The following is a 27,932-nucleotide window of genomic DNA, read 5'->3' as shown; positions in this document are numbered from 1 at the left end:
AGTGGAACTTTAAAATATTTGCTTAAAAGAGAGTGAACACATAAAGGACCCCATTCTTATATACCCAAATTTAACCATATATTTTCTCTTCAAAAATAATTTTCATCTACTTCAAAGGCTGGTGAGATGCTCTGAATAAGGAACAAAATCAAAGGCCATTGTATTTAATAAAAGTTGTGAATGTTTAAGCTGGAAAGCATACAGATTTTCTTTGTGAGCTTTTGATTACAATTTATTATTAAAGAATGATTTCATTTTAAATGGGTCACTAATGTAAACCAAGCATAGCCTCCAAATGAGAGGAAATTTAACTCTGATGTACAAAAGCAGGATTGTGTGATGCAATTCATATCTAATTAGAGTCAGATTAATCAATCAACTAATTTAATCCACAGCAGTAAGTTTCTCTGACTACAATTTGATACCTTCCTGTGTCTTTGTCCATTTATTCTACCTTCTTTCCTGTCATGAAGCCCATGCTTCTAGCTAAATAAATCCTGCCACTTGTCCATTTGATCCCATCTTCTTTTATCTACTCTGAGACAGTATTCCAGCAATTGTTACCACTGTCTACTGCCTGGACATTTTCCCCCATCTTTCCTTATTTACTCCCATTAGTATGCAAATATTGTATTATTTTTCTTACCTAGAAAAAAAAATCAACCCTCTTGATTCCACTCCCCCCTCTGGCTGCTAAGCTGAATCTTTCCTTTGATTCACAGTGAAACTGGTTAATAGTGTTGCTTAGGCTTTTTGTCTTCTCTCCAATTTTCTCCTCTCATTGATTTTCAACCTCCTATTCTCTCCTATTCCCTATAATTCCACTGAAAATGTTCTATTAAGATCCTCAGTAACACTTGGGTTGCTAAATCCTTCAATCCTCAATCCTTATTTCCATGCCTAATTTGCAGCATTTAACTCAGTTGATCAATGTTTTCATATACTTTCTTGTTCTCTAGGATACCACACTTAACAGTATTTGCCTGCTACCTCCAGGTTGGCCCCTCTCAGTCTTCTTTGCTGGTTTCCTCACTTACTCACACCTGCACATGCAAATGCACTAGGGCAGAGTACCCTTCTCTATCTCCCTCAGTATCTCAGCCAGCCTTAAGTATCATCTTTACTTATATCTTTGAAAGGGTATCCTCCAACAAACTCCAAATTTGTATATCCAATTCCCTTTCAATATGTCCAAATTAATGTTTCTACAACTGAATATTTAATTTTCTTCTTTCAGTCTTCCCCAACTCAGTAAGTCAACTCGGTATATTAATTATTCTAGTCCAACAAACTTATCATTGTTGGTATTCTTCTTTCATGACATATACTTCATCAGCAAATCCTGCTGCCTCTAAACATACCTAGAGAATCTTCCAGTTATCACCTTCACTGCTTTCATTCTGATCTAAGACACTCTCATCCTTCATCCATTATCGATATACCTTTACATCTATTATATCTTCTGTGCTTATCATCCTATAGTCTATTCTCAACACCACAGCCAGATTAATCCTGTTAAAAGAGAAAACTAGAGGACCCAAGATGGCAGAAGAGTAAGTAGAGGGAAGCTACATTAACCCACTGCCAAGAACAATCTGAAATTACAACTAAAAATTAGAAAAAAACATCCTGAATAACCAAGTGAACACTAACTGGAGGGAAGCCTTATAACCATGGACGGACAGAAGAAGCCACTCACCAAAATATGACTGGTAGGGAGTGCAGAGGAGTCGTGAGAGGGCTGGCTGGGCTCCCATAGGTGGCAGCTGAAGTCTTGGAGGGATATTTCAAGGGTTGGCCAGAGATTTCCCCCTGACAAGTGTGGGGTCTAAACCCCAATCTGGGCTTCCCAGGTTCCAGCACCAGAGGCATAAAGAAACCCAGGTAACATCCAGCTGTGAAAGGCAGCAGTGTTTCTGTCTGTCAGGGAGAGACAGCTGGACACTTAGAGTCTCCAGGGTCGAAGCACAAAATTTCATTTGCAGCCACTTAACTTGGGCTCTGGCAGAGGGAGAGTAGATTGGACTAGAGACACTTGGTAGAGTCTGGAGTTGGTGGCTCTGGGGAGAGAACAGAAACAACAGCCGCCAGGATCCCTATACTGAGTTGTTCTCCATCCTATGGGAGCCACCTTTGTCAGGCAGAGCACTCCCCTCCAAATGGCATCAAACTGAGGGGAAGCAATGGCCCCACCTGCAGGAATTACTCTCTCACACTCTGTGGTGCTTCAGACCTGCTGCTGAAAAGTACTGCTGGAAGACTTTCACTCTTAGGGCCTAACAGAAAGCCTAGAGGTAAACGTGGAACTCTGGAAGCTCTGAGACTTTAGCTGACCCTCCCCTAGGCCCAATGCTGGCAAAAGCTAGCCTTGGTGTAAAGTCTGGTTCTTTCTGCACACACAATGGCACAGCAGTGGGAGCCACAAACTGTGGATTGCTGATAGTTCCAAACAGGTTGTCCATGCTCAGTCACAAGCAGCGTCTGACAAAAGTCTGGATCAGTCTTTGTAGATCTACATAATACATAGAAAGAAATAAACACAAAGAGGCAATCAAAATAGGAAGACAAAGAAACTGATCCCAAAAGAAAGAAAAACAGAAATCTCCAGATGAATTAGATGAAATAGAGGCAAGCAATTTATCAGATAAAGTATTTAGAGTAATGATTATAAGTTAAAGTCTCAACAACATTTAAAAAATGAAAGAAACCATAAAAAAGGAATAGTCAAAAATAAAGAATGCAATATCTGAAATAAATAATACACTGGAAGGAATATACAGTAAGTTAGAGGATGCAGGGGATTAAATCAGTGATTTGGAAGACCAGGTAGAAGAAAACATCCAGGCGGAGCAGAAAAAAAATAGAATTTAAAAAAATGAAGAAAGCTTAAGACACATTTGGGACAGCATGAGGCCTAACATCATCCATATAATGGGCATACCAGAAGCAAAAGAGAGAGGAAAAGGGACGGAGAATCTATTTGAAAAAATAATGACCAAAAACTTCCCTAATTTGATAAAGAAAAAAGACATACAAGTCCAGAAACCTCAGAGAGTCCTGAACAAGTTGGACCCAAAGAGGCGTACCCCAAGACATATCATAATTAAAATGGTAAGGCTTAAAAGACATGGTGAGAATCCTAAAAGCTGAAAGAGAAAAGCAGGTAGTTACATACAACGGAACGCCAATAAGACACAAAAAAGCTAAAGGAGTTTGTTAACGCCAAACCTACAACAATTGTTAAAAAGCTTGCTAGAAGAAGATGAAAAAAGAGAAAGAAAAAAAAAACCAGAGGAAAATAGTCTAACAATAAAATGGCACTAAATACATGTCTATCAATAATTACCTTAAATGTAAATGACTTACATGTTCCAACCAAGACACAGGGTAGCTGAATGTATAAAAAAGCAAGACACATAAAAATGCTGCCTCCAAGAGACATACCTCAGATCAAAAGATCTACAAAGATAAAAGTAAAGGGATGGAAAAAGGTATTTCATGCAAATGGAAAGGAAAGAAAAGCTGGAAGCAATACTTATATCCCATATTATACTTTAAAACTAAGGCTACAGTAAGAGACACTACATAATGATAAAATAAGGACACTACATAATGATAAAGAGAACAATCTAACAAGAAGATATAATCCTAGTGAACATTTACATATCCTAACCCTAAGTAAGTAAAGGAAATCTTGTTGGACATAAAGGGAGAGAGCAACAGAAATACAGTTGTAGTCAGGGATTTTAACACACCATTGACATCATGATAGATCTTCCAGAGAGAAAGTAAACAAGAAGACAGTGGCCTTAAATGACACACTAGATCAAATGGATTTAATTGATATCTTCAGAGAATTTCACTCCAAAACAACAGAAAATCCATAATTTTCAAGTGCACATGGAACATTTTCTAGGATAGACCACATGTTAGGACACCAAACAAGTCTCAATAAATTTAAGAAGATTGAAATCATATCAAGCATCTTCTCTGACCACAATGCTATGAAAGCAGAAATCAGTCACAAGAAGAACCCTGAAAAGCTTGCAAAGACATGGAAGCTAAATAACATGTTATAGAATAATAAATAGGCCAACAGCAACATTGAGGAAGTGAAATACCAGACAAAAAAGGACAAGAACCATATCATTTCACTCTTATATTGCATATAAAAGAGAAAGCAACAAATTATCAAAGCAAACAAACAAACTGATAGACAAAGAGTATGGTGGGGACCAGAGGTGAACAGGGTAGGGTAGGGGAGGATGAGAGGGTAAAGGGGTTCAAATACATAGTGACAGAAGGAGACTAGACTTTGGGTGTTCAGCACGCCATGCAATTTATAAGTGATGTATTATAGAATTATACACCTACAACTTATATAGTGTTACTAACCAACATTACTCCAATACATTTAATAAATTTTTAAAAGTTTAACTCAGATTATGTTACTTGATTGTTTAAAACCCTGCAACAGTTTCCAATACAACTCACAGTAAAAGTCAAAATCATTACCATAAGGCCCTGCACATGATCTGGCCTTTCTCTAACCTCCTTTCCTAGTCCTCCCTATCTTCATCCTTCAACTTGATCCACAGTGCCCCCAGCATTATTGCTTGATCCCATCAGGCAAGCTCCTCTGTCTACTGCCTGAACATTAGGGCCTTTGTACTTAACTGTTCTCCGTGCCTGGATGCTCTCCCCACAGAGAGACTTATCGTCTCCTGACTGAGGGAGGCCTTTTCTGGTGCTCTGCCCAAAGTCCCAACACTCGTCCTATGCCCACCCTGGCATTTTCTATCATCTCTCCCCAATTTTATTTAGCACTTAACATATTTTATATTAAATTTATTCATTGTGTTATTGTCTGACTAGATTTCAAACTCCACCAAGGCAGAAATGTTCGTATTTTCTTCTCTACTACATAGAAAAGTTTCTGATACATAATGGAGACTCAAAAATATAATTGCTAAATAAATGAATCAAACATTAATGAAGAGAATAGTAGGCTTATATTATAACCATATAAGTATAATATGAGTTCAGGGGCTTCTCCCTCTAGAGAATCTATAAAACTCTAATAAAATAATCCATAGTGCGTTGAAAAACGTGCTAGCTGGGTACTTGACCTGAGGTACTGAGAAAGACTCAGGTACTTTTAAGGGACATTTCTCCTTTTTGTCTGACATCATCTAACCCCATTAGAATCCCTTTTCTGAACATTGAGAAGGTCTCAACCTCAGGATATAAAGCATTCTAGATCACCCTGCTCCATTTCACTCACCCATAGCTCTAGCTAGATTCAATCTCAAGTGTTATAGGCAGCCAGCTTTGAGCTAGAGATAATTAGTACAAAGGCATATATTGCTTATTGCTTACCCAGCCTTGTTTAACAAAGAATAATGTACCTTGGTGTGTATGTATGCGAGCACAATCGCTTGTTTTGTTGTTGCTAATGAATTGCTGCATTTTACAATAAATATTCATGGTTAACATTAGTATTTGAGGTTTTAGACCGAAAAGTCTGAAGAGTTTTTATAGAGAATTTTTTTCATTGCGTTTTTTATTATGGACTATTGTCATTACAGTGATAAGCCCAAGTGAAATATTCAAAACAGGAAGTGAACGTAATTATTACCTGGAGATGACACTGAGGGATCAGGCAGACTTTCACCTTCCTCATCAGTACTTTCGTCATAGACTGTGGCTCTGTCAGCAGTCATTTCAGAACATGTGGCAGTTTTCCTAGGAAAAGAGAAAGTTAGAATTATAAAGTATTGGCTAACCCCTGGCTAGATATCAAATTCACTAGGAATCGTAGAAAATATCCCTGGGAAAATATTATAATTAAATATATATTGAAATATACTCATATGACCAAGAGGAAAGCACCTCAAAGACTACATGTGAACTCTCTGAAGAAGTTTACCTTGTAGCTAACCTAGATGTAATTGAGTGCTCACTATAATTCTTGAATCAGTTTCTTGTCACATTCATCTACCGAAATACTCTTCTTCTGTGGGTCACAGTGTTCAGTATTTTACTGCTCTCAAAGCAGTTCTGCCTTTCATCTGATCTTCTGAAAATTCTGAGCCAAGTACTTTTATTCCTATTATGGAGATACCCAAGTAAGGCACAGAGAATTTAAAGAACTTGCCCAAAGTCATGTAGCAGTAAGTATCAGTGCCAGACCAGCACTTGAAATAGGACCATGTGATATCAAATGTTATATTCTTTATATTATAATATTAGTGAACCTATGTTTTCTCTTAGGCTCAGGACAATAGACCCAAACCTATAATTACAAATGCCTAAAATAGCTAAAATTGTCCAAGCCATACCAGCTCTCAGTCATCTATGATTCTTCCCTAAAAATCAAGTACATATCCACTCATAGAACCACTTGGTTCTAAAATCAACTGTTACTTAGACATCAAGATCACAAATGTGTGTACCACTCCGTACTTGGGCAGAAGATTAAAGTTTTTAATTAATCTATTTCTTAGTGACATCTATGGATTAAAAAAAATAATATTAGATAAACTTCCTGCCAGTTTCATGGTTTAGGTGTAGGTGTGACAGCTGGGCACACATAGGAGATGATGTTGAGAACGACCCCCCTCTGCATCCAAGAGCCAGAGCATCCAACCCCACATATCTCCTGTTACTAAAAGATGGCACCTAACTTTCACTGCACTTGGGAAGAAGTTCCACTTAAATTGATGCACCTGCCATCTCAAGCAGAAAGGTCAAAATACCTTTCATGTTCCATGTTTTCTTGTTCTTCAGCTTCACTTAACAATTTATGTAAGCTTCTGATCTTTGCTTTCTTCTCATTCAGCACCAGAATAAACCGTTGATAAAGATCGGTCTCCAAAGCTTCCTTAGCACTCACGCATTTTTCAAACCTAAAATGTAAATAAACAACAACAAAAAATAAACCACGCATATTTTCTTAACATTAATATTATAAAGTCTATTACTGCCCTGGCTGGTGTAGCTCAGTGGATTGAGTGTGGGCTGGGAACCAAAGGGTCATCAGTTCGATTCCCAGTCAGGGCACATGCCTGGGCTGCAGGCCAGATCCCAAGAAGGGGGCACATGAGAGCCAACCACACATTGATGTTTCTCTCCCTCTCGTTCTCCTTCCCTTCCCCCTTCTCTCTAAAAATAAATAAATAAGATCTTTTAAAAATTTTAAGTCTAAAAATAATCTATTACTGAAGATGATTTTAGGAAAACTTTTCAAGAAAAAATACAATTAAAAATCATCGAAAATTGATATTAAAAAAAAACTTTTAAAACATCTAAGTGCCTAAATGCAATAATTCATTTACATCTCTGGTTTATTTCTGAATGAATATTTCTACATGACAAATTTCAAACAGGATTAACTACAGCCTAGGTTTCCTATGCTTTGTTAACATTACTGTAATAGCAACAGGATCTTGTTTGGTGATTCAGTGATTTGCCTAATCTGTTTTCCCCAAATAGATCATCAGCTGCTCCAGGCCAAGAACAGCTTCCCCAGTTCCAGTTTATAACCCAGCTGCACCCACCCACAGGCGCGGACGCACACACACAACAAATGAAAGTGCACAACGTGAAAGTTCCAAGAAGAGGGTAATGAAACAGCAAATGTAAAACACTATCTTCAATTTTAGATACATATGATAAAACATAAAATTCTCTATCATTTCTATTTTTTCCACAATATTTAAATGAGCTAACAAGAGATTGTGCTAATTTTGATCTCCCAGAGAAAGAAACTAGCAGAGGTTGCAGGTACTTGATATGTGCATATACACATACCATAAATAAATATCTACTTAAAGGTCTAAATATAAATTATTTTATGTAAAATATGCTTTTAAACTTAGTCTACCCCTGCCTAGTTTTCTCTTGACCATATTGTTCATTGATGCTTTTGTTGTTATAGGCAGGTATCATAGTATTTTCACTATAAATGATTTATATATTTATGATATTTTATATATTTTAAATATATTTTGAATAAAGTATAACATAAAATCTGTATTTTAAATATAATTTTTTTCAGTGAAATTAGAAACAAAAATGTCAAAATTTGATACCTTTGATATACATGCCCTTATGCTTTCAACAACATATCCATCCACAGAATTAGGGCCTCTCCTGGCATGAAGAGAAACATGGCAACATTGTTTTCTGGGAAAAATTACAGTATTCGTATAGCATAGTCATTGGCTGTGGACTCAAAGGCAGAGTGCCTGTGTGTGTTATTGGCTGCTTTATCCTTAGTGCCTAGGACAGAGTTCTACATTCGACAGACACTGACTAGACATTTATGAGATAAATGAATCACGTCAGTGAGTTAATATGGATATCTTACAAGGAAATGGAGAGCCAGTGATTCTGAATTTTATATTTTTCATTCCTTTAACAGTTAGCCACCAATGTCACTAGAAATATTTTTCATTTTCTTAAGCTTCTAAACAATTTGTGGTAAATATTAATATAATGGTACTTTCTTCACCAAGCAAAACCCTCTGAGAAACAAATTAGGCGAAAGGTGTGGGGGGCAGGCTGGGAGAGACCAGAGTTGAAGGGCTGCCGGCTCTGATGCCTTATTTTAGGCAGAAACATGTCCCTGCAGTTGTATTTCAGATGCGGAGTGTTATGTGAGTATTATTTCCCATTTTCTTGTACTCTTTTGTAATGTAACACAGTAACAAAAATTTTAAAAAGGTAAAAAGAACATACATGCCATTAAAATATTTAAGTATATAATAATGAAATACTTTAAACCTAAAGTAAAAACCAATTATAAACAGGCACACTAAAAATTCTCGTATGTTGGAGCTCCAGTGGGTGACACAATCGGATAGCGTGCGGTACTTATAAAAATCTCATATGCTATCATTAATTACATAAATTTTAAGAGTGGTAATCAATAAGTAATTTATCTTAGTTAAATATATATGTAATATACATACAAAACACTGCAATGATGCCTGACTGAAAGAGTATGTGCACTTATCAACATGAATTAAAAATGAAATATCATAATTTGTCTAAAATATTGTTCATCCAAATACTCAGTGTCACGAACACACTGTGTCAAAGGCAACAACGTTGCTGTAGTAGGAGAGTGAACTCCAGAGAATGAATGGCATCCTCTGAGTTACCCTTGCTTGGGTTTAGCAAAATTTTAGGATTTTGTTACAACTAAATTTCTTTTTTTTTTTTAAGATTTTATTTATTTATCTTTAGAGGGGAAGGGAAGGAGAGAGGGAGAGAAACATCAATGTGTGGTTGCCTTTTTGTGTGTCCCCTGCTGGGAACTGGCCTGCAGGGAACCAGCCTGCAACCCCGGCATGTGCCCCGACTGGGAATCGAACTGCAATCCTTTGGTTCGCAGGCCCATGCACAACTAAATTTCTGATCATTTAACTGGATAACACTTTCTAGACATAGCTGGGAAGTAGGAGTTAGCTGGGACAGAGTATTACTGTGAACAGTTTCAAGAAATAAATTTACTCTTAATTATCAATTTATAAACAAATTCAGAGAATGCTATCCTTTTATTCGCTATTCAGTTACTGAAAGGTCCCTACAATTTCCCATCAGCTGTACTTCACGTCAGTGCTCCCTTATGGCATTGTATCACCACGCCCTCTACATTACTAGACTCCTGCCAACCCTCTGCCTCAAGAACTAAACAGCTGTTAGTAAGCAGGATATTCAGTGGAGGAGAGACATGGGATTCACTGCTAAGTTTAGTGACACTAAAGGAGAACACAAATACAACTAGATCAGACCACCCTTAGTCCAAGAATCATCTCCAAGGCAAACCTCAAACCTGATGAAACCATCAATCACTTTAAACAGGCAAGACATACGTGATGCTTCATCCTTTCAATGGTGACTAGGAAAACAGAACAGTATGTTAAGTTTAATTAGTAACAGGTCTGTGGTATCTAGGAACTTGAACCAAAAGATAGTAATTTTTTAAAAACAATTAAAAGGATAACTAAACATGAAAAATACTGACTATTCAAAATAAAATATTTCTGGGTGGAAAAACAAAGACTCTAAGCATAGCAAGTTAAAAAAAACAAAAAGAAGAGCAGAAACAAGGTAATTTCATGCAGGTATAACATCTAAAGTAAAACCATAGATTAAATAACCCCAAATGAAACAACACACATAAATGTGAACATGTGGTACTTTGTATAGTAATCCTTGTATTTACAATCAGCTCTGGCCAAATTTATATTCAAGTCACAGTTGTACAGCAAAAGAAAATATGAATAGAGTTCAGAGGACAAAGAATGCTAAAAAGAACTGGGAAAAAAAGCAGTGATAAAGAGATTTAATAAGACTTAAGTACTGAAGAAGATGGTAAACAGCTGTTCCTCATCTTTTCCGAGGACAGTACAAGAGGAAATGGCCTTCAACTACACCATGAAGGACTTCGATTACCAATAGATGGAAGGAAGAATTTTCTGACTGTGGTTATTCACTGAAGGGGCTAACAAGGGGAGCTGAATCTATCTCTTGAGGTTTTTAAAAATCAGACTGAATTCATCCTGATATAATGTGATCCTAGCTTAAAGGCAGAAAGCTCTTATAGAAGAGCTTTCAAGGTTTCTTCTATTCTAATGATTCAATGTATGTCAACCCAATTCAATCTGCTGAACACTGCCTCAAATTATAGGTCTAATAACTACAATGAGAATAAAACTGGAGAGTTTCTAACAGGATGTCTCAATGCAAACAAATGGCCTATTCAGTAACATGCAACATAAGAGTTATTTAAAACTAAATAGGAAAAACCAGTGAAATAAATATAGCTAATAACCTAAGGATTTACTATAATATTTTTAATGTTTTATCTATCAAAACTATACAAAATTAAATTAATCTAGTAATGTTATTTATTCAAAATGGAGCTAAGACCATAATTATTAAAAAAAGTAAATAAAAAAACCTGTAAATAAATGTATTGTCCACACATTAAAGCTCATTCTTTTTAATCATACTGTAATTCTTCAGGCCTTATTCCAGCTTTATTGATTCTCCACTGTCATCCCAAATAACAATAGCTTTAGAGTTGGCTCTGATTATAATAATAATGCATATTAAAATACCTAGATACATGCAAAATACCCCAAAAAGAAAGTAAAATTTAATATATAATTCCCGATGTAGACTATTAAAATTTCATTTTCTCCTTCTAGACAGTTTCTATCTAAAGATATATTTTGCAAAAAAAGGATATTATTATCTTTGGTACTTCATATTTCTCTTAACATATCATGAACATTTTTCATGATTTGGGTTTTTTGCTTATATAATATCCTATTGTGTATTAAATAGATTTGAGACCTATCTACCAAGCTTATAAGGAAATTCTCTGCACCTATTTTATGCTCCTCCTCCTTACCCTCCCCCAGGCATACTGTCTGGAACAATAATGGGGAGGAAATAATTGGATCATATATGAACACTGATATAAAAGAAATCAGGGCTCACCCAGAAAACTGAACTGTGACCAGACCTAACGTGATGGTCCCAACTAATGAGGCTATTTTCATGTCTTCAGTGACTTAATTCAGTATATGCACGTCCCATTTCTAATCTCTCTAAAGACTCTTCATCAGTACTATTGGGTTGGCCAAAAAGCTGTTTTTTGTTTTTTTTTATAGGATGGCTCTAGTAGCACTTAGTTATCTCTAACTTCATTTGAAACAATTTTGTTAGATTGTATTGTGACAGCTGTCATACCAGAGCACATTAAAAAATAACATATCAAAATTAGTGAATTTTGTGTAGCCATTTTAAGGAAGAAAATAAGCAATATCTTTATTATCCTAAGAAAGGTAAAAACACAAATGAAATGCAAAAAGAGATTTTACAGTAAATGGAGAAGGTGCTATGACTGATTTAATGTGTCAAAAGTGGTTACCAAAGTTTGGTGCTAGAGATTTCTTACTGGATGATGCTCCACGGTTGAGTAGTCCAGTTGAAGTTGATAGCACTCAAATTGAGACATCATTTGAGATCAGGAAAAACCATACAGACTTTTTGGCCAACCCAATACTTAGCTCATGGAAGCTGGAGCTGCAGATCCTTCGCTCATTTTCTAGTTTAGTGAGGCTGTTGAAAGGGAACACTAAGGAAGGTTTGGCAGTACTGCTTGGCCATGACCAAGATACAGTTATAGCTTCTTAAAATAGCTTCTTTCTCATTTAATAGAAAAAACCAAACCCAAATTTGGAAAATATGGTGGGGGGGTGCAAAAGTAGGTTTACATTTGTTCGTATGAAAAATAATACAATAATTAATAAATAATAATTCAAGAAGAAACTCTGTGTTCCATGTACTCCTACTTAGCCACACCTTGTAAATGAAAGTTACTAATCTAACATCTGATACATAATTACAAACCTAGAATTCTCTAGACTAGACTCTCTTTCCTCTCACTTTGCAGTGTCACCTCAGTATCACATACCTTCAGCCTCTGAAGAAGATGTCTGGTCCAGTATTTACGAAAAAAGAATAACCAGAGCACAGTAAGACAGGTGATAAGGTACATCACTGAGCTTTTCACCAAATAGAAAACCATTTGCCACAAAAGCACAACGGCACTTTCTTTACAGTTCGGAAATAGCAAATCCAGCATCTGTGGACCACATACTATAATGTACTCCTCACACATTAAACCCAGGGCACAGTCCCTCATCTTTGCTCCCTGCTGCTTTCCATTCTAGGGCGGTGGTGTTGAATACTGATGAGATAACCTCCTTCAACCTCTGGCAGACATTTTAAAGCAATTTGTTCAAGTACCAAGTACCCAGCCTGCATTTCTGTGGGCAATTTGTGAATCAAATTTTCTATCATCCTGAGGGTATTTTGAGTTTTAAATGTAATGGCTTGTCACAAACACAGTACCTCTCCTTTAATTTGATTTATTTCACATATAAGTAAGCCCCAAAACATGCATTCTAACAGATATTTGATATCAATTCAAACACGAATAAAATAGAAGTTAAAGAGAAAAATTAACTTATTTCTCTGTATGGTATCCTAGTTATTTATATATATTTCATTTGGTTTCACTATTTTTATATGATTGAAGACAAAAATTAATCCAGAACAAAAAGAGAACTATTCTCTTAATGTAGAAACTGACAGCCTAATATGATCAGGTATTAAAACTTAATTTTATGTGTCTTGCATTAATATGAATGAATAAATAATTCTTTTAGTCTATCTCATTTTTCTATACACATATTGATAAAACCCTTCACTTACTTCTGTCCCCCATATATACTTTACTAATGTCCATAAAAACAATCTCAGTGACTGCCTTAAAAAGACCCTAAATAGAAAAATATTCTTTTTTTAAAAAGATTTTATTTATTTATTTTTAGAGAGGGGAAGGGAGGGATAAAGACAGAGAAAGAAACATCAATGTGTGGTTGCCTCTCACATGGCCCCCACTGGGGATATGGCCTACAACCCAGGCCTGTGCCCTCACTGAAAATTGAACCAGTGACCCTTTGGTTTGCAGCCCGTGCTCAATCCACTGGGCTACACCAGCCAGGGCTAGAAAAGTATTCTTATCTTTTAGAGCTACTACTGGTTTGAATGAAAATTTTAAAAATCTACTAGACACACTGGATATAATAACAATAATTATAACTATTATATGCATTCCACATAATTCAGATGTTTCAAGATGTATAAACATATACATACTATACTATATATGTCTCTGTAGAGATATAATGTTCACAACATACATTTTATTTCCTTCAAAAATCTTTTCCGTAATAGAATAACACAGGCTAAATAAACCTTGGGCCAGCCTAGATTATGAAATACTTCAGAAAATTCATAATTAATAAAATAAATGACCTTCCTCTTCATCGTTTAAAAAATAAGAGGTAAAATCGGAAAAATAAAAGGCTTTCAAATGTCTTTTCCAGTAGTCACAATTACCTCACCTTTTAAAAGCGCTGGTAGTATGAATTTGCAATCAATCAGGGAAAATAAGTATTAGGAGCCAAAACACACATCATTTGAAATAGTTGCCATTTATATAAAGATTCCAAATAATAAATTGCACATATTTACATTTCACGTCTCTATTTATTTACTATTAATACTGTAATTTAAGCTAAAGTAATCCTTACAAGTATCAACTTCCTAAATTTTGATTAATATTAATCAATCCTGATTCTCATTGCCCAGTTACTCCTTATTGTTTATAAGTTTGCTGGTACAACCAAATACTAATGACCTAAAAGTGTTAATGTATTATTATCATGTACAATAGTGACCAGTAATTTGGTTTAATTATATTAAATAAAGGTATAATTAATGACAGACTTATTTTAAATATATGCTAGCCTATGTTACAAATTTACAAATCATTAACTTAATGCTACAACGATATGAAGAGAGCTTTGTGTTTATATAACACATCACGCACACACCGTCCTTGAACATCATTCCAATCTCTCAGAAGCCTTTCATTTTCTTTCTGCAGGTGTTCATTTCTGGCACGGTTTTCTGCAATGGTGTCCAGGCAGTCACAAATGAGTTCTCTAATGACCTCAGCTGGGCTTGCGACTTTCTCTAGATTGAAGGACCCAAGTCTGAACTAGGATGAAAGAAAAACATGATTAGCTTTGGGAGAATACCAAAATTGAGCAACTCGATTTAAAATACGCATAATTTACTCTAAAGGGAAAAAGTCTGATTTAAATAGAGTGCATTTACCAGATACAGAGTGAACAAAATAACTGAGCAACTTTCTAATTTCTTACTAAAGTTTATTATATAGATCAAAAAATAACCTAAGAATAATCATTGTAGGTTGTAAATCACACCTTCCGGCAGAATAGAAAGGAACATAAACACCATATTACCATCTGTTTGCTACAACCTTACCCAAGTGTCTCTGCTCAGATTAAGAAAAAGAATTACACGTTAGGATTTTTAATGCTAATTAGTTTCTGTTAATGCTGACGGTAAAATGGAATAATTGACATAAACTATGTTATTTCTGAAGGAAGGGGAAAATGTGGTAATAGCTGAGAGAACGGTAGGGATGTAGGCAACTGATAAACCTGGAGACACCACAAAACATCAAAAAACAACAATTTATTACTATACATTATTAACAATAATGTCAGTTTTCAAGCTTGAGTACTTTCGCATAATTTTAATTACTCTTCTAGTGGGCACTTTAAAATAATATAGTAAAATCTAGTTTTATTTATAGTTAGGGAATTCTGAAGGGAACAAAGGTTGTCTTCATTTGGTAGATAAAGATACTAACACAGTAATTAATAATAATTATACTTATCCTTACCATCGAAATTATAATTATTGTAGGAACCAGTAAGATTTTTAAAATAAATTATTATTATAGCTGCCATCTCTTGTGGCTGAAGGATGACTCAAGCAAAGCACAAATATAAACTCAGCATCACGGCAGTGGAACTATCATGCATTTTTATAGATTATAGACCAAGGTTCAGAGTAGTTATCTAACATACTGAAGTATCCTAACTAAACAACCAGTAAGAGAAACTACTAGTTTCTCCAAAAGGACACATAATTCTGAAGGGAGATTCTGGCATTGATAGCAAAATTGAGAGTAAAACTGAGAGGTTTTTTATATTGTGTTTTAGCTTCCTATATCAGTAATTTCCATTACGGCATTTACCTAATTAGAACATTTCCCAAATGTCTTGCTATAAAAAAGAGTATTTCTATAAGTATGCTATATACAGATTGAGAAATATTTAAACAGTGGTAGATAATTCTGACACAAATCCCTATTAATCAATTCAAAAGAAAACTAAAAGTTACTAAAATAAAAATCCAATGTTTGAAATCTGAGTGGAATTTTATATAACATTTCAGTTAATTCCTATAAATTAGAATCATTTGTATGTTTAACCCCAGAGAGTAAACTTTTCTGTATAAATTGTGTTTAATTATTTACTTTAAATTTTCCAAAAGAAAAGTCTTACTTAATATTACAGAAACCCTGACAAAAGGCTTAAATACAGATGGTCTCTAGTGGGTCTCTAGTGTTGAGAAACATTTATTTAACTTAAAATCTAAATAAAAACAAAAGATATTTATATTCTTTAGTATGATAGGCTGGTTTCAGAGGACTGAATATTACTTGTATAGCCAGGAAAAAAAAGTGTGTCTTGCAACCTAAGCACATCGGTCTGTTTAATCCTTCAATTTGTTTTATCTTACCTCCTCTGGTTTCTTGACAAAATAAGAAAACAGATTAGAAAAAAAACTGTTCTTTATTTCAATGAGTATACCTAGTTGTATTAGGCTTATACGTGTAACAGAAATTAAACAATTTGAACAATGTATACCAAAAAAAAAAAAGACTTGGAAAAACTCTAATAATTATTATTCATTCAGTTAAAATTTCAGGCAATTTCAGTCAAAATTCACAGAACTAGCCAAAAGAGAAAACAAAATGGAGAAGAAATTTAAAAAGTATAAGAAGAAATGCATGAAATAAAAGATTTAAATTTTCAGATTCAAAGGGTCTACTAAGTTCCCAGCACACTGGATTAAAAGAGCACTCATATCAAGACATAGCATAACTAAATTTTGGAACATTTAGGACAACAAAGAGGATCCTAAAATATTCCAGAGTAATAAAACAGGCTACATGTGAATGATCAAGAATCAGAATGGCACTGGACTTCTACAGCAATTCTAGATACCAGAAATCAATGAATTCATATCTTCAGAATAACAGGCATATTCAGAGAATATGTTCCACCAGTGTTATGAAATAAACCAAATTATAAAATAACATTTTTCTAATAATAAGTAATACTTATTGAGTACTTACTATGTTTTAGGTATTATGTCAGTTATATGTAAGTCTCTGTGAGGCTACAGAAATAAATTCAGATTTTGAGCCTAAGACAAAAATACTGTAAGGGTCATGTGAAATGTAGTCAAAAAAATTCTGTAGAAATCTACATAAAAATTTCAAATTCAATTAAATATCCTTTCTTTAGTTTCTACCATGTATATGTACAAGGCACTCTGCATTATAGAGAGCAGCCCTGGTTGGTGTGGCTCAGTGGACTGAATGCCAACCTGCGAACCAAAGGGGCACTGGTTCAATTCCCAGTCAGGACACATGTCTGGGTTGTGGGCCAGGTCCCCAGTTGAGAGTGTGTAAGAGGCAACCACACATTGATGATTCTCTCCCTTTCTTTCTCCCTCCCTTCCCCTCTCTCTAAAAAATAAAGTCTTTGTTTTTTAAAGAAAGCATATATTATACAATATATGCTTTACAAAAAAGCAAAAAGGGTAGTAGTTTTTTACATCCTACAAGGTTAATAAATTAGTTTCCGGAAAATCAATACAAGCTACAATATCACAACCATAAATTTTCATTATTAAAAAGCTAAAAGTGAAAAAAAAAGCTAAAAGTGAAAAAAAAAAAAGCTAAAAGTTTAAATGTAGCCAGACTAAAATGGTAAAATACTTCAGGACTAAAATTATTGTTTTCAATGAAATAATGTCATTAATGCATGAAATACCCAGTGTTTGGTGGTAACTATGTAAATAAGTCCTGTCACATAGACTACTAGTACCTTGCTGTTAGCAAATATTAAAACCAGATACTTAGTTTCAATGAAGTCCAAAAAAATCAACTGTTTTGGCATATTAGTTTTACTCCTGCAAACTCTTTCTTATGAAGCAATCTCAAATGAGAATTCTTACCCATTGCCAAAAATGTCCAAATAGTATAGCAGTTATTGTATTTTGACAATGTAGTAATCCCAGTTCATTTGATGGGGTGCTCAGTGATGGATTCCTAAAACTAAAGTGAGGGAGTAATGGTAGAGAGAGTAGCATTTTGAAAACATAAAATACACTGAGACACACAGTTATATGAAAAGTTGTACCAGGGAGAAACAATGTTAGATGCAAAATGAGTATTTAATAAAATTCTTAAAAGGATGATTATTCTTTGCATGACTCAAAGGTCCGATAAAGGATTTATGTGCAACTACTAGAAATGCTTTGGCACTTACTGTCATTGTTACAATATATTAAGAGAGAAAAAAGCATTCCCTTTAATGACTCAGTTCAGAAAATAATATAACATAAACTCTTTAAAAAATTATCCTAATTTTACGTATTAGTGTTTGGCTATAAATTAAAGAAGGTCATGATGCCTGTATGTCTGTCGGGTATAGAGCTCTTTTTTGGCAAGGGTTATTTAGTTTTTAAGCTGGATAAGTAAACCTCTACAAGTACATGGCAGCTATTACAAGTTTATGCATACATAAACACAAATTCGCTGCCCCAAGAACTGCTAAGTAGATCAATGCAAAAGCCAATGAATATCATACAAGGATCTAGTATGAATGGGGATGGCTGACTGCTTTTGAAATGACTTGATCTAAACTCTTCCCAAAGAGATTCTATATATTAAGTGACTGCAATAGTCACATTCTGTGTCCCCTCAGAATTACCAAGAAAGTGTTGTGGGTTTTTTTCTGTTTGTTTTTTGAGGGGAGTGGAGAGGGTGAGAGCAAGAAAGAAAAATCAATTTGTGTTCGACTTATTTTATGCATTCATTGGTTGCTCCTTGTATGTGCCCTGACTGGCGACTGAACCCACAACCTTGGCAGATACAGACAACACGCTAACCAACTGAGCTACCCAGCCAGGGCCAAAGCGTTGTTTTTCAAACAAACAAATATTAGAAGTTCCCACAAGGTGTTTTCCTAAAGTGGACAGAGCTAATATTCCAATTCACCACACACTAATCTTATAAGAAGTAGAACGGAGGCATTATTGGGAGGCCAAGTAGGTTTATTTCCATTCTATCTTTACCTTCCCCTTGAGCAAAATCCCTCATTTATATGGATATTCCTAGTATACCTCAATCTTCAAAGGTAGTATGTATATATTTCCTCTCAATGACCTTAAGAAATCTGACCAATTTGACTGTAATATAGAGAGCTTTTTATGGAGTTGAATATATATTGGAATAGCTACCTCAAAATAAATTCCTATTTATTTAGTTATGTTTAACTGAGATTTTTATTTTCAACAACTGTGTTTAATGAGTCTACATTCAAAGTCTACCTTAAATTTTAAGGCTGTTACAATTAAATTGGTTTTAATAACCATTTTCTACACTGAAATAGCATATTGAAGACTGACAATCAGATTAGAATTTTGGTTTTTCTTAATACATCTTTTTCTTCTTATGTACATCTTTTTTTTAGCTGAAGCTAATAATATGAAGAAAAACATGATATATTTCAAAATGCCCTGAAATTTGAAATTTTCTTTTTTTGTAATGTTATCCACATTCTTGGTGCTTAAAATCCAAAACAAGATATACATGTGATGAATATTAAAGCCCAGACGAGGCTCCTTTATCAATAATCTGTGACCTGGATTTTTGAAAATCAAAAACTTGAATACCATTGTCCAACCTAACTACTATATAACCAAAAACATTGCTCAGTCTTATCACCAATTCAGTGAACATTTTTAAGAGAAATTTCACCCAATACTAATATATGCATCAAAGGTACAAGAAGAAATAAAGCAATGTCTCTACCCACAAAGAGACTTACAAAGAATAACACATTATATAGTGCAAGAAGCATTATAAAAAAGGTATTCATTCACATCATATTCAATATTTTTCACAAGTACATCAATGTCAGAATAGCGGTAGATAAGCACATTTTCAGTATAATAGGAGCAGCATGAAACAGTAATCAAGATATCAATATACAGACCGTAACAGACTCTCAACATCAATACTGGCTGTAGCTAGTGTAATGTTTAATTTTATGTGTCTGCTTTACCGGGTCACTGGATCTCAGCTAGTTGTGCAAACATTACTCTGAGCTTGTCTATGAAAGTGTTTCTAGAAGACAGCAGCATTTACATTGGTGGGCTGAGTAAAACAGATTCCTTTCCCCAATCCAGGTGACCATCATCCCAATCAGTTGAGGGACAAAATAGAACAAAAAGCAGAGGAAAACTGAATTCATGCTCTGTCTGACAAGTTGGGCTCATTGACACACAAGTCTTCTCCTGTCCTCCTCCCACTCCTGGTTCTTAGGTCTTCTGACCTGGATTGGAATTCTACACCATCAGCTCTCTAGCAATGAAGCCTTTGAACTATATCACGGGCTTCCCTGAGTCTCCAGATTCCAATGGCAGACAGTGAGCTTTCTAAGGCAATGTAATTGTGTGAGTGAATAACTTATTATATTTATAAATATATATACTGTTATTTATATACTATATATGTATTCTATGGACTTTGTTTTCTGAAAAAAAAATTTAATGCAGGTAACATATCAGTGTACAGAGTCTATGGTTATATTCTAAAGATAACTAATTTCCTAAATTCCCCCACCGTGCCCTGGTTATCCATTCTTGGGCCATTTCAATAAAAATAAATTTAAAAAATATGAAGAGGATAAGAACTACTTTTATTCAGCCTTATTTTTTTCATGATTGTGGACTGAAAATTATAAATAACAAAACAAGTAACTACTGGAACAGTATCTAAAAATAAAAGCAGAGTGTTACAAATAAGTTGGAATATATGCAGAAAACAATTTCTTGTAGACAACTCATGCTATCACTATTAGCTGCCATGGAAAAAGGTAACAATCCAGAGTGTTTTGCACCTACATGAACACAAAAACAGGATCAGAAAGAGAAGTTGTTTGCAATTTAACTGACAGAGAATAAAGAGCAATGATGCTAACACTTCCATTGCTATCATCTCATCAGTAAGTAACATAGAGGAACCACCTTGTCATGGATTAGATGACTATCCTCACACTGCCCAAAACTACCTATGATTCTTGTTAACATGAGCAGGTACTTCCAATTTCATGCAAAAACACTTGTATGGATAAATGAAGAGTAAGATTTTTTTTAATGTTCAATATGGCATTTCTGAAAAACAGAACTAAAACATACCGGAAAGTGTGTTTTCAAGTATACAGGAAAGACCATCCTAAAAGCGTCAGAGCACAATGTAAGGACATACAGAAGATGGCAGAGGAGTAAGTGGAAGCTACACTAAGCTCCTCCAAGGCCCAGTCTAGAATTACACCTATTGTAGAAAAATCATCCTGAATAACCAACTTGTCACTAGCTGGAGAGAAGCCTTATAGCCATGGAAAGACAAAAGAAACCAGTTCACCACAAGGAGACTGGTAGGGAGTTTGGAGGCAGCACAAGAGGGCTGGAGGGGCAGTCATGGGCAGCAGCTGAAGTTCCCAAGGGATATTTCAGAGGCGGGGTGATTTCCCCCTGACAAATGTGGGGTCTAAACCCCAAGCTGGGCTCCCCAGGTTATAGCACCAAAGCTAGAAAATAACCAAGATAACATCCTGCTGTGAAAAGCATTTCATTCACTGCAGCCACTTACCCTGGGCTCCAGTAGAAGGAGGGCAGAGTGTAATAGAGACACTTGGGAGAGTCTGGGGTTGGTGGCTCTGGGGAGAGAACTGAAGGAACAGCCAGCCACCAAGGTTCCTGTGCTAAGTCATTTCCCACACTGCAGAAGCCATCCTTCACAGGAAGAGCACTCCTCTCCAAGTGGCATCAACCTGAGGGACAGCAATAGGCCCTCCTGCAGGAATTACTCTGCCCCACCCTGTAGAACTTAAGCCAGGCTGCTGATTACAGCTTCAGGCTATATCACAAATTAATTTAACAACTAAGGCAAATATCTGGGAGCTCTGTGAGACTTCAGCTGATAAAAGCGGGCCTTAGTGTACAGCCTGGTTCTTTTTGCATACACATAGGCATATCAGAGGGAGCCAGATACCATGGATTGCTCATAGTTCCAATCAGGTGGTTAATGGCCAGACACAAGCAGTGTCTGAAAAAGGCTTACACCACAGTCTTTGCAGATCTACCTAATACATACAAACAATCACAAAGAGGCAACCAAAATGGGAAGGCAAAGAAACAGATCCTAAATGAAAAAACAAAGGAATCTCCAGACATAGAACTAGATGAAACAGAAGCAAGCAATTTATCAGATAGAGAGTTTAGAGTAACGATTATAAGGATACTCAACAGAATGAAAAAAAGATTTTCCAATAGTGCTAGAGAGAGGATACATACTTTTGTCCATTGTCTTTTGAGCAATTACATGGACACATAAAGTCAGTATGAAAGTACATTCAGCACCATTCAAATCAATTTCACTGAGCTTCTAGTACGTGTTAGAAATTTTGTTTGGGGCTGAGAATGAAAGCATAAACAAAACATACTTCCTGTCTTGATGGAGATCTGGCAGGAGAAACTGAAATGTGATTATCCGACTAAAATGCAACATGGTTTCAAAAGAATAAATGGGATGAAGTTAGGAAAACATACTAATGTCAAGCTAAAACATTTAGCCTTTATTCCCTAGTGAAGGCTTGCAACGTCAACTGTCTTCAAGGGCAAGGCTAGCGAATGAATCAAGTTGATGGGCTGGCAAATTACAGACATCATTTCCCATCTACAGGGCCACCACTGGGTCATAGTAGTGTATTGCTATTGTGAAAATGTGGGCCACATTACACATATTTCTAGTTTTTTGGAAGAGGCCAGAAATAAGATATTTAGATATAATATAAGCTCCTGGTTTTAATTGTTGGAAACTGGCTTAAATTCTTTTCTATATATAAGGGTCAAACGTAACATGTCACAGGACATATCTGGTCCTCTGCTAAATACAAACAGATGAACTTCAATTATTTTTTAAGTGGAACAATGTAATTGTCATTTTAGGAATATTCCTCTGGTGACAGACGAGAGTAGGAGGGAGGGCCAAAGAAGGGAGATCAGATGTTTGGGAAAGTACTGCAAAAAGACGGTGAACTTAAACTGTCTTGCCATAGGAAAGTGTAGACAGGTTCACTTGAGGGACAAGAATGTAGGAATGGAGAACATATAAATGTAAGAGAAGGAGCAAGTAGAGAGGGGGAAATGAAAATATAAGCGTAAAGCCGAGAAAGTGAGTTACAGGTCTGAGAGAGTGAATGAAAGGAGTGGGAAAGACCAGGATGGGGGAATTGAGACTTGGAACAGTATATTCTTCCTTGAATTAAACTGGAAGAGGAAAAGAATATAGACACATAGGAAGGTGTATAAAAGAGAAGGAAGACACACCTAACAGCCTCTAGAGTTTCAGTGGAAGGTGGAATTCCCAGATGGCCCTAAAGATTCCCAACATCCGATACACAGGCCTGTAAAACCCTCTCCTGTGTGAAGGGGGAAACTTGTGAATATAACAGGATGCTCACTCATGTGATTAGGTCAGGTTACACAGCACAGCAGACTGTAAAAAGGAAAGGTTATTCTGGCCGGGCCTGATCATATATTAAGTGAGCCCTTAAAATGCACCTTCATGAAGAACAGAGGTTCAACTTGAAGGAAATTCCATGTGGCTTGGTTTCAAAATGGAACCACCCTTGGCTAACAGCCAGCAAGGAAAGGCTTGATGCCAACAAATGCACCAGCTTGGAATAGGAATCTGAGCTCCAGAGGAGAATGCAGTTGTGCGGACACTGTGATTTCAGCCTTGTATGATCCTGAGCAGAGAACCCAGTTGTGACATGGCCAGTCTTCTGACCTATAAAAACTCCGAGACAATGGGTGGTGCTTTAAGCGGCTAAGTTTGTAGCAATTTGTGGCACAACAGAAAAAAAAAAAACACTTAGTGATTAGAAAATAAAGTTGTATTTTGTTTTTAATGAAACAACAGGGATTACTTCAAGATACGATTAATGGGACTGTCATGAATGAGAGTCAAGCCAAATTTAATTTCTAGCAACTTTGGTCTCATCAAGTTTACCCAAAAGTATTATCAGGTGCAAAAAAAATGATTCACCAGAAACAGAAATATCTTCCTGTGTTATATAAAATTTTAAGTTATATATCAAAGCAGATGAACAGGTTTTCGAAAGGCACTTCCATGAAAAGACTGTACAAGAAAGCAGATGGACACAGTGGTAAACAGCATGAAAAACGTTATCAAGTAATTCCTGAGAATTGAACACATTCAGAAGGTTCTAGCCATCGTAATTGCTGTACCCAAAAATATCTTCAAGTTTTCCCATTCAGTATAATAAGTGATTTTCTACTAAAACTTGAAAAAAAAATCATGTTTGCGTGGCAAAAAAAACAACAACATATAAATCACGTAATTGTTTCAGAAAGTATTTTAATAATTACGGTGAAACAAAAGTTATGGTAGAACTTCAGTATCACTGAAGTCCTGTTGGCATTTAATCACTTAGTCTTTGGAAATCATTCTGTTTACTGTCTGGTTTCCACAGTAATAAACACACCGCCTGCTTACTTTAAATATTCCATTTGGAAATGAGGATTTTTTTCCCTCAAATTCATACTGCACACTAACCAAGATTCCAAGCCAAAAAGAACACAGGAAACCAAATGTGTCAAAGACAAGGAAGATCCAATATGAACATGATCCAGTCTTTAGATTCAGAGAAGAAAAATGCCAAGCTCCCACTGTTCTGACTTAATAAAGGATAACCCAGACCGCAGCCCACGACACACTGTGTCCGTTTTCTTCTTTTTATGTCAGCAAGCACTGCCCTTGTTTTGTGTTTCATCTTTTCCTTGTCAACCTGCAACTCCCCCTCAACTGTACAACAAAGCTCTCTTTAGATCAATAGCAAAAGCCTATTCCAAATCAAGGAGTATATAAAAATCAATTTCTGAGAAAACAGAACTTAAAATTTAGAATTGTCCTCAGGTGAAGAATTTCAAGGAGGTATTCTTTGTGGTCCAATCAGCATATATTCTAAAAGAACAGAAGTGCTTTCCTCTAAACTTCAAAAAAATATATAAAACCATCCATAATTTTAAAAAAGTAAACTATGTAAAAATGACTATTTTCCAAAAAGTTGTAAAATAAATCTGAAACATATTCATTTAAAAGTGGAAGCATAAAATAGATGGAAAATGAGAATGGGGGAGGTATTAAAAACAATGTCGCACAAATGTCCTAACTCAAGTCAATCTGCCACATCAAACAATCACCCTCCACCACCGGCCTCCTGGGATTCATCCCTCCTGGCACTCTGACGGACCCCTGTCCCAGGATGGACTGGCACTCTCTGCACCCATCGTGTGCAGTCGTCCTGGGGATTCCTCTCTTCACCGTGCACCGTTTCTTCGATCTCATGGTGGGAGCTGAAAGCTCAGCTCAACAATCTTCAACATTTCTAAACACGCATATAAAACTACACTAGTTCTTTGGCTTCAAGCTCTGATCTATAGTGTTTTGGCTGCAGTTCAATTTTAAATTTTCATAGTCGTTTAATTTCTTCATCATCAATAAATGAATGGATCAAAAAATTGTGGTACATATACGCAATGGAATTCTATGCAGCAGAGAGAAAGAAGGAGCTACTACCTTTTGCAACAACATGGATGGAACTGGAAAGCATTATGCTGAGTGAAATAGGCCAGGCATTGAAGGACAAATACCATATGATCTCACCTTTGACAGGAAGCTAAAGAATAAAACAAACAAGCAAACAGAATAAAAACAAAGACGCTGAAATAGAGAACAAGTGGGCAGCGACCAGAGGGGAGAGGGAAGGGAACTTAAGGGGAAAAAGGGGGAGGGATTTTGAGGAACAAGTATGAAAGACACAGAGATGAGGACTGGCGGGGGGGGGGGGGAATGGGAGGGAGGGGGGAGACCGGGCGGGGGGGGGGTGGGATGGGAGAAATAGATAAAAAAAAAATGTACTTGAAAAGTAACTAAATAAAATTTAATATTAAAAAAAAAATTTCTTCATCAGCCCATGAATGTTCTTTTCTGTGTTTATATTTATTGGAGAGACAATCTTTTTAGAATTAAGTTATTACAGAAAACTTGATCCATATGTCAATTCTTTGGTTGAGGAGTCCTTTGTAGCCTAGTTCATAGTTAAATATTATCATGTTTTAGTATGCTTGACAAAAATATACATTCTCCAATTATTACAGGGATCTATTTATTTATCATTCATCCACCCATCCATCCAAGTAATCTTGCTAAAATATATTGTTCAGGTCTTCTATGTTCTGGCTGTTTTCTCATCTGCTTGATATATTAGTTTTCGAGAAAGGTATTTTAAAAACTTTCATTATGATTTTGGATTTTTTAAATTTCAACTTGTAATTGAGTCAATCATTGCTTTCTGTATTTTGGGGTATGTTGTCAGGCGAATACAAGTTCTCAGAATTATTATGTCTTTCTATTCATTTGTCTTCTCTATTCCTAGCAACACTCAACACTCCTTGCCTTAAAGTATATTTTTGTATGATAATAAAATTCCCTCAGAAGTTATATTTTGATTCATGTTTGTCTGGTGTATTACTTTTATCTGTTTCCTAACTCTACATTCCTTATGTTTTAGATATGTTTCTCAAAAATAGCATAAAGCTGGACTTTATATTTTATAGAATCTAGAATCTGCCTCTTACTAGGATTTTATTCCTACCATCTTATTTTGTTTTCCTATTTTCTATGTATTTGTCCTTTGTACCTTTTTACTACATTTAATACTCCTTTAAAGTGTGCTTAATCACTTAAAATATATGTTTTATATTACTTAGAATTTTTATATTATTTTATGCTTTCTGATAATAATTCTTTTTATTGTGACTGCTGACTGAATCATGTTAGATGATAATTCGCATGGCTGGGATTTTTATTTTGACCTTATCTCCAGAGAAGCAATTCTTTCCACAAGATTCCTATCTGCATGGGCCTTCCATTAGCTTCTGAATAGCTTAGAATTTGTTTTTTCAAGACTTCAGAAATTATCTACAACAACCACTTGGCTTGAAATCCCTGAGCTATGGGGACAAAGAAGTTCTGACTTGATTCAAAAACATGCCCAGGAGAGGAGACGGCCTCCCCTCCTGCCACGCACCAGATCCCTTCCATCCGATCGCCACACAGGCAGTGCACTAAAACCGACAGAACTTGTACACGGGGAAAATGACCTCTCTGGCCAATGCCATAAAACTCTGGCTTCAATTTATCCTCTCATTTCTATCCCTTGGGGGTTCTGCAACCCACCCTCTTTTCTTGTCTCAGCATTTCTATTTACCTGGAATGGGACAGAGGACATGTAATTTATAATTGTGTTTCATTTGGTGTTAATATCACATGTTAGTTCCAAAAATCCTTACAATTTTTTCCTAATCCCTGTATTACCTTCATGAATGTCATTTGCTATTTACTGAGGAATCAGATCAGCACAAATGGGAATGACAATAAAGTTATGTCAGCTGCCCACTTAAAGTTTACAAAAGGCCTAAGGATTTTTCATCATTGAAGTCAGCAATTTCACCATGCATTGTTGCCACCATTTCAATTTTCTATCCAGGACATAAAATCCTCTTATTCCATAATACCTTTTTCATAATAATTTTGAATTAAATCTAATACAAATCAGTTATGTCTATTATGTCAATTAGAGTAATCACAGGCATGTGTATTACCTCAAGAAATGCTAAGGGATTTCCAGAAATAGTATCTCTTTACAGAAATTAATTTTATTCTAAGAAGTTATGCTTCTTTAGGTAGAAAGATTATTTCATTATGTCCAAGATCAGGAAAAGTTCACATTTGTTTTCATCTTGAATTAAAAAATGATTAATAATTCTGCATGTTTGTTCAAAGCTGTAAAAGAGATTCTCTTTTACTATAGAACTACCTTAAATCTTTACCTAATCAGATAATAGTTTCCTTAACATTTCACATTATTTGGAGCCTTGGGAGGAAAAACACATTTAGTTATTTATAATTAAATAGAATAAACACCAAATGAAACACAGTCATAACTTACATG

At 35.5% G+C, this 27,932-nt stretch overlaps 1 protein-coding gene across 4 annotated transcripts in view; it reads right to left on the bottom strand.

Moving 5' to 3' along the window:
- XRCC4 (X-ray repair cross complementing 4) overlaps nucleotides 1–27,932 on the bottom strand; it is a 211,176-nt gene that overhangs the window by 113,154 nt on the left and 70,090 nt on the right. For all 4 annotated transcript variants that reach the window (XM_053664416.1, XM_037142965.2, XM_053664414.1 and 1 more), the window contains exons 4-6: nucleotides 14,487–14,653; nucleotides 6,759–6,908; nucleotides 5,639–5,745 (exon numbers count right to left, since the gene is read on the bottom strand). In XM_053664416.1, the coding sequence (XP_053520391.1) occupies nucleotides 5,639–5,745; nucleotides 6,759–6,908; nucleotides 14,487–14,653 (424 nt within the window). The remainder of the gene's footprint in view (nucleotides 1–5,638; nucleotides 5,746–6,758; nucleotides 6,909–14,486; nucleotides 14,654–27,932) is intronic.

Source organism: Artibeus jamaicensis, unplaced genomic scaffold, assembly GCF_021234435.1.
Source record: "Artibeus jamaicensis isolate MK-2021 breed Jamaican fruit bat unplaced genomic scaffold, CSHL_Jam_final contig_373, whole genome shotgun sequence".
Taxonomy (NCBI): Eukaryota; Metazoa; Chordata; class Mammalia; order Chiroptera; family Phyllostomidae; genus Artibeus; species Artibeus jamaicensis.
Note: the sequence above shows the minus strand (reverse complement) of the source record. Positions and strands in the feature narration are given on the sequence as shown.